Raw genomic sequence first — 7,980 nt, 5'->3', positions numbered from 1 at the left:
TGGCCTGAAAGTCAGACAGTGGAGGCCACACAAGTCCACGGCAGTTCCCTCCGCACGGCAAGTCTGTCCAGACCAGCGGTGCTGTCCTAGCTCCACCCCTAGGCCAGATGGGCGGGACGCTGACACGGGGAAGTGCTTGGGGTTTCTGCCGACTGACCTGGTTCAAATACCAGTATGGCCACTGGTCGGGTGACGTCACCTCTGAGTCTGTCTCCTTATGTATACAATGGAGGTGACCATAGTATGCATCCCATATGGTTGAGTGAGAATTAAGATAATTCCCACAAGTGCTAAGTGTAGGGCTTGGACCATTTATTTTCCCCGCAGTAAGCTGTAATTACTACAATTATTATTTTCTCCCTACGTCCCCATCCTCAACTTAGCCAACAGCCTCCCTGCTTCTAATACATAGTGTACCCATGCAGCGGTCTTAGATCACTTTCTGACATATCACTCAACTGCCTAAAACCTCTCTGGCCCCATACTGCTCCTTGGCCTGGCCCTCTAGTCCCTCCCTTCCCCAGAACAGGGCCTCTTGGGACGCCAGGCTCACCGAAGCCATTCCTGCCTCCTCCTAGAAGTCTTTGAGGCCACACGGTGTGGGGTAAGAGCTGGGGAGCGACCAGAGGGTTCCTGCAGGTAGAAAGGGTCTTCGCAGAGGGGGCAGCATGCACTCAGAGAAGCACAGCCCTGAGAGCAGGAAGGCTCCAGAAACAGTACGGAAATTTACATGGCCACAACCTGGGGAGGGGAACGGGAAAGAACCTCCAGTGTGGCATGTAGGTTTTCCCTGCACACAGTGCGGACTGCACTTCAGGAGGAGCTGGTGGGTGCTGTGAGGGGGCCAGATGGAGAGGCCAGACTGGGGGACCCAGGTCTCAGGACCTATTGGCAGAGGCTGGAGAGGGGGAGACAGATTGAAGGGGGGCAGAGGAGGCAGAAAAGAGAGCTTTGCTGGGGGCTGGTCATCGGGCAGAGCTGGAGGAAGAATGAGGAGGGTCCTGGAGCCAGGAAGACGCGAGGAAGGTGCACAGGGCCAGTGGGGGGAGCTCGTTGGGTGAAGGGTAGGCTTGATGCCTGCATAAGAACAGCTGGCCTCACCACTGCTGTCCTCCTGGTCTAACTGCAAATAGTCTAAGTCATGAGACAGACCGGGTTCGAGTTCCAGCTTTGTCACTGTGTCACCTTGGGCAAATGACTTCACCTCTTCGATCCTCAATGTCCTCTTCTGTAAAATGGGTTAGTGACTCCGTCCACGGGGCTGTTGATTCAGGATTCAGCAGGAACGCCCAGCACTTCCTGAGCACAGCCGGGTACTGGAAACAATGGCAGCTATTTTTTGTGATTACTGACCCGGGCCCGACCAGCTCTGGCGCAGCTTGGCGGAGGCGGGATTTCTGTGGTCTCATCCATGCCTCCCAGGGAACTGGGGGTCCAGGGCTACAAGGCCCGGGCGTTGCTTGCTCACCGCCTCCAGTGTCGCCGCGCCCCCTGGCGGCCGTCGGTTGCCATGTCAACGGCGGGTGGCGGGTGGCGGGGACCGGAGGCGGCGGCAGCGGGGGACGTTCTCTCCTCCCAGGGCCCAAAGACGCTCCCTTCGAGCCTCCCTCCTCCGCTTCTGCGGGGGCACTCCGAGCCGGGAAGGAAGGGACTCCCCGCGGCAGCCGGCGTGTGGTGGTAAACTGAGGCACGCGGCGGGGCGCCCCGCAGCCAGGTGTCGAGCGCGGGGCCCCACCTCCGAAGGCGGAGGAGGGGCCGCGGGCGGTGACGCGCCGAGGGCGGCCGACGGACAGTGAGCGGGCGGGCCGGCGGGCGGTGGCGGCGGCAGCGGCGGCAGCGTCAGGTGCGGCCGCGGAGGGTGGGAGGGAGGAGGGAGGGGACAGGCGGAGGGGGAGGGGAGGGCGAGGCCGGGCACCTCCCCCTTTATAACGCGCCCCTCCCGGGCTCTTGGGCCGCCTCCTAGTCAGCTCTTGCCGTCTCGCCCCCTCGCCCGGCCGCCCCGGGCCCGGGCCCGGCCAGGGAGCCCCCAGGCCGCGGCTCGGGGGCCACCCCCCCGCCCGCCACCCCGCGCAGCCCGGCGGAGGCGGCGCCGTCGGAGGAGGAGGAGCGGGGCACTGCGGCTGGCCCCAGATCGGGCGCCAGAGCGGCAGCAGCTTCGGCAGCGGCAGCGGCTCGGGCCGATGCAGCGGGACGCACCGCCCCGAGCCCCAGCCCCGGCGCCCCGGCTCCCCGCACCCCCGATCGGGGCTGCCGCCAGCAGTGGCGGTGGCGGAGGCGGGGGCAGCGGCGGCGGCGGAGGCGCCTCTGCTGCTCTGGCTCCCCCTGGCCTCCCGGGAACTACAAGTCCCAGGGGGCCTGGCGGCGGGCGGCGGACGGAAGAGGCGGGGTCGGCGCCGCGAGGCCGGAAGTGGCCGTGGAGGCGGAAGTGGCGCGGCCGTGGAGGGGCCTGGAGCGCGGCGGCGGGACCCGGAGCGGGAGCGGCGGCAGCGGTGGCTGGGGGCGGGGGCGGCGGCGGCGCTTTGGAGGTGGCCATGGCAAAACAGTACGACTCAGTGGAGTGCCCCTTTTGTGATGAAGTGACCAAATATGAGAAGCTCGCCAAGATCGGCCAAGGCACCTTTGGGTAAGGCTGGGCCCCTCGGGGCTGGAAGCCCTGGGCCTGCACCCCTCATGGCCGATGTCGGGACGTCTGGGGCCCCGCCCGAGGTGATCGAGAAGCCGCTGATCCCCGGGTTTGTCCACTTGTCTTGCTAGGCCGCACCGCACCCTGCCCCGGCCTGACGGAGCCGGCTGGCTGGGAGGAGCCTGAGGCCCGTGGTTGGGGGGCAGGGAGGGGTTGCAGAGAGGCGCCTGTGAAGGGAGCGGGATCTCTCCTAGAGACGCCTGGGTGAGGAGAAGGGACTGAAGGAAAGAAGCAGAGGCTCCGAAAGAGATTGAAGATACAGGGGTGGTGGGATAGCCACGTGCCCTGGGTACTCGGTCCAGCCCCGCCCCAGGAATCGCTTCTCTCCTGCTGCCCCTCCTCCTCTGGTGGGGGCGGGGCGGGCCCTGCAGAAACAGCCTGATGAGCTTTTTTGGGTCTCCCTCTCCACCTGCAGGGAGGTGTTTAAGGCCAAGCACCGCAAGACTGGCCAGAAGGTGGCTCTGAAGAAGGTGCTGATGGAGAACGAGAAGGAGGGGGTGAGTACGGATCCGGTGGGCTGCCGGACAACTGTCCTGAACACCAGGTTGGTTTTCCACCCTGTTCTTCCACGAGTCTCAGGTTGAGGTTCAGTTTATGTGTGGTAGTTGGGAAATTTCCGTATGACAAGAAAGTTGACCTCCAAACCTAAGTCTTTTAATTCCAATACTCTGAAGTATTTGATGTTTCATTCTTAGATAACTATGGTTGGGGCCAGGAGGGGGAGCTTACGCTTGCTTGCATTCAATGCACTTTGGCTCCTGAAGTTTGTAGGCCTTTAAACACCTTTTTCTTAGCGTTTAATTTTGTTTGATGTAAAAGAAAAGTACTTGTGCTAGATTTTAAAAATGACTAATACTCAAGTTACTTAATGTTTTTAAGAGGAGCGGTCCCTCCCCCACCCTATCTTAGCTGTAGTTCAGCTTCCTGGAAGAAACTTTTCTTTTCCTGCAAGGAAAAGTTTTTAATTATTTACGTTGCAAACAAAACAGCCGTAGAGATAAAGAAGGTTTACCTCTTTGGAAGGTTGAAACTATGGAGCATTTAGTGGCCGTAGTAAAGTGTTCGAAGTATTGCTGTTTCAATTCGTTGTCTCAGACTAACTCCTTGGAATGTGCGTACTACTATTACACCCATTTTACAGATAAGTCTTCTGAGACAGCTGATTTCAGAGCCTATGATCTTACTCTGTCTCCCAATCTATGACCCTTCATGTAGATCAGAGCCAGACCCTTAGTGTAGTGCCCCCAGTCTTAACCACTTCCCCTTTTTTTCCCACACAGTTCCCCATTACAGCCTTGCGGGAGATCAAGATCCTCCAGCTTCTAAAACATGAGAATGTGGTCAACTTGATTGAGATTTGTCGAACCAAAGGTAAGTTGTTTGGATCTTAGGAGAAGATGAGACTTACAGCCCAAGGTATTGTTTGCAAAGTTAGAACCCGACACACTTGAATTGCCTCTTCTTAGACATACACACCAGTGGTGACTGCTCTCTCTGGTCCTCTTTCATCGCAGCTGGTGCTTCCCTGGGGCCTGCCACAGTACCCGGCCCAGAAAATACTTTACCAAAGTGAAGGAATGAACAAATGGATGCTCTGGAGGGCAGGGTTGTTTGGGTTGGAGAGGGTAGGAACTGGTTGTGGGAAAGGGAGTTGGTTGTGGTGTTTTTGACTTTTTCTTCTTCGTGCCCTTCCTGCCTCAGCTTCCCCCTATAACCGCTGCAAGGGCAGTATATACCTGGTGTTCGACTTCTGCGAGCATGACCTTGCTGGACTGTTGAGCAATGTTTTGGTCAAGTTCACGCTGTCTGAGATCAAGAGAGTGATGCAGATGTTGCTTAATGGCCTCTACTACATCCACAGGAACAAGGTGGGGACCAGAGGAGGGGAGGAGAGACCATGGCTTGGGCTGGCCTTTGCTCCCACTGTGGGGAGGTGTGGCTAGATGGCCAGTCTGAACCTGGCTGAACTCTCCCTCTTGCCCTTCCTGCAGATCCTACACAGGGACATGAAGGCTGCTAATGTGCTCATCACCCGTGATGGGGTCCTGAAGCTGGCAGACTTTGGGCTGGCCCGGGCCTTCAGCCTGGCCAAGAACAGCCAGCCCAACCGCTACACCAACCGTGTGGTGACGCTCTGGTACCGGCCCCCGGAGCTGTTGCTCGGTGAGGACTCCCGAGCGGGCAGAGGGGGGCAGGGGCCAGGCATCTACCTGGCCACAGCCCCCGACTGCCAGGGCTTCTTGAGCCACTGGCCCTGGGGCATAGAGCCTCGGGAGGCCCTCGGGCTCAAGGGGCCCTCCTGGTGCCCTCTTCTTCCCAGGGGAGCGGGACTACGGCCCCCCCATTGACCTGTGGGGTGCTGGGTGCATCATGGCGGAGATGTGGACCCGCAGCCCTATCATGCAGGGCAACACGGAGCAGCACCAGCTCGCCCTCATCAGCCAGCTCTGTGGCTCCATCACCCCTGAGGTGCGTGGCCAAGCTGCCTGAGTCCCTCGTCCCCACGGGGTGCAACGATGCAAGTCTCCTTGGCAGAGGAGGAGTGGACTGGAACAGAAGGAAAGCTCTCTGGAGAGGAGGCTGGTAGAGAGAAAGGGCCTGCTCTTGAGAGCCACAGGGGCTGTGCTGTCACCAGTTGATTTTGTGGCCTCGGGCAAGGCGTTAGAATCAGTGCCGGGTTTCTCTTTGAAACAGAAATGTACCTATATCAGGGTTGGCACCTACATTGCAGGTGATTTGTGTAAAAGGGCCTGGCATGTGACATGTGCCAACTCTGGCGGGCACTGCTGCTTTCGCTCTGGAGGGATGGAGTTCTCCCCCCGAGGGTGGTCTGGCAGCCTCTGAGTGAAGTTGTCTTAGTCTCTTTAGGTGCTTGACCGAAGGACAAGCTTTGCCTTTCCTGACCAAACCCCATCCTGTTTCAATGTCTCCTCCCTCGCAGGTGTGGCCAAACGTGGACAAGTATGAGCTATTTGAGAAGCTGGACCTTGTCAAGGGCCAGAAGCGGAAGGTGAAGGACAGGCTGAAGGCCTACGTGCGCGACCCCTACGCACTGGACCTCATCGACAAGCTGCTGGTGCTGGATCCCACGCAGCGCATCGACAGTGACGACGCCCTCAACCATGACTTCTTCTGGTCTGACCCCATGCCTTCCGACCTCAAGGGCATGCTGTCCACCCACCTGACGTCCATGTTTGAGTACCTGGCGCCACCGCGCCGGAAGGGCAGTCAGATCACCCAGCAGTCCACCAACCAGAGCCGCAATCCTGCCACTACCAACCAGACGGAGTTTGAGCGTGTCTTCTGAGGGCCGGCGCGTCACTAGGGCTATTTTATTTTTTCTTCTGCTATGCGACTTGCATTGTGGAGATAACGAGGCATTTGAGTTTTTTCTCTAGTGCATATTTTATTTAATCCCTACCCTGGGCACAGGGAACGACCAGCGAGTGGACTGGAGTGAAGCGTTGGCTGGAAGGTCAGGAGGGGCTGGGGGCTGTCCCGCTCCCTGGCTTTCCGGATGGTGCTCAGAGGGTCTCTGTTTACTTTAGGTCAGGAAAGGGGTGGGAGGAGAGGCTTACCCACCAGTGACTTTGTAATAGCTCTCAGCACGATGGGAGAAGGGTACAGGCCCCTTGCCCATCCCCAGCCTTTCTCTTGGGATGAGAAACTCACATGGGAGCAGGGCCAGGCTCGGGAACGGGCTGCTCGTAGCCTAACTCCCAGAAGCATTGGGGCTGGCAAAAACTCTTGGTTTCTTGAATAGGAGAATTTTTATCGTGTTTCTTTTGTTCGGTTGTTCAGAGACATTCCTGGATGCAATTTGGGCAGTTATGATTAAAAGTTGACTTTTTTCCCAGTGAGTGGCTGTGTGTTCTGTTCTGTGTTCAGACCCCCAGCTCTTACCCCACAGCCAGTAGGTTGGGCCTGACAGTTGGGATTTGATTTGTCATATCACAGGAAGTCTTGATGCTCCTTTTTGTCCCAGTTCATGTTCCCTTACATAATTGCAAAGGACTTTTTGTCTTTTTTTTCTCTTGGGTACCTTGCGGAGCACTTGCTGTGATGCCCGGTTATTCCTCTGCTCGGTGTCATCTGCAGGAGTGACCTGGGTGGGCGGTCTACTGCAGCTGACAGACACACGTGGAAACTTGACTCCTAGGCACATGGGGCCACAGAAGGCTTTTAATCACTGGGTGACAATTACATCTGTAACTTGACAAGGACAGTCCCTCAGGCTGCTGGGTAGAGGAGGGCTCAGGGCAGGTGAGAAAGGAAGCGGGCAGAGGAGTTGAAGGGTCACAGGGTTTGGGGAGGTGGCAGTGTCTTGGAGCAGGGTGAGGAGTGGGCTGGACGAAAACGAGTGGAGGCGGGACCGCGCGGGCTCAGGGCTGGGAATCGGGAGCAGTGCGTTGTGACACGCGTGTTTCCTGTGAGCCTTAAGTTGGGGCAGGCATGTTTGCGGTAAATTCCCTGCATTCTGTGACAGGCAGAGACCTCTTGAAGGGGGCCAGGAAGAAAGGTTGGTGAAACCTTTCACCAGGACTGTCCTTAACTTCCAGAAATTGACCCAAATCACAACTTTATAAAAGATCAGTGAAAGTAAAAAAATTCTTGCTGGCATATTAGTTTTTTTGGGATTGCCATAACAAATTGCCACAAACATGCTAGCTTAAAAGTAACAAATGTATTCTGTCAGTTCTGGAGGTTAGATGTCCAGTATCTATAGATGGCAGGGTTGGTTGGCTATACGGGAGAATCTGTTCCTTGTCTCCCAGCTTCTGGTGGCTGCCGGCAGTCCTTGACTGGTGGATACACCACTCCAGTGTCTGCCTGTCTTCACATGACATTTGTCCCTGTGTTTCTGTTTTTTTTTTTTGACATTGGGTCTCACTTTATTGCCTAGGCTAGAGTGCAGTGGCATCATCATAGCTCACTGCAACCTCAAACTTCTGGGCCCAAGTGATCCTCCTGCCTGGGTAGCTGGGACTACAGGTGTGTACCCACCACGTGTGGCTAATTTTTCTGTTTTTTTGTGGAGACGAGTCTCGCTATGTTGCCCAGATTGGTCTCGAACTCCTGGCCTCAAGCAATCCTCCTGCCTCAGCATCCGGAAGTGCTGGGATTACGGGCATGAGTCACCGTGCCTGGCCTCTGTCTCTCTTATGAGGACACCAGTCACTGGATTTAGGACCCACTCTGATCCAGTATGACCTCATCTTAAGCAATTACATCTGCAAAGACTCTTCCCAATTAAGACATTCTGAGCTTCTGGGAAGACATGAATTTGGGAGGACACT

The 7,980-nt window shown here is 57.1% G+C and overlaps 1 protein-coding gene across 1 annotated transcript; it reads left to right on the top strand.

The window, feature by feature from the left end:
• Window positions 1-2,216: 2,216 nt before the first annotated feature.
• On the top strand, window positions 2,217-6,169 carry CDK9 (cyclin-dependent kinase 9). The gene is made up of 7 exons (XM_012639713.1): window positions 2,217-2,623; window positions 3,099-3,180; window positions 3,964-4,054; window positions 4,385-4,551; window positions 4,675-4,846; window positions 5,004-5,152; window positions 5,625-6,169. Exons 1-7 carry the CDS (start codon window positions 2,532-2,534, stop codon window positions 5,988-5,990), a joined length of 1,119 nt encoding a protein of 372 aa, XP_012495167.1. The 5' UTR covers window positions 2,217-2,531; the 3' UTR covers window positions 5,991-6,169.
• Window positions 6,170-7,980: the final 1,811 nt, after the last annotated feature.

The sequence above is a fragment of the Propithecus coquereli genome, unplaced genomic scaffold, assembly GCF_000956105.1.
Source record: "Propithecus coquereli isolate 6110/MARCELLA unplaced genomic scaffold, Pcoq_1.0 Scaffold142, whole genome shotgun sequence".
Taxonomy (NCBI): Eukaryota; Metazoa; Chordata; class Mammalia; order Primates; family Indriidae; genus Propithecus; species Propithecus coquereli.
The sequence above is the reverse complement of the archived record's forward strand: the minus strand, read 5'-3'. Positions and strand labels throughout refer to the sequence as shown.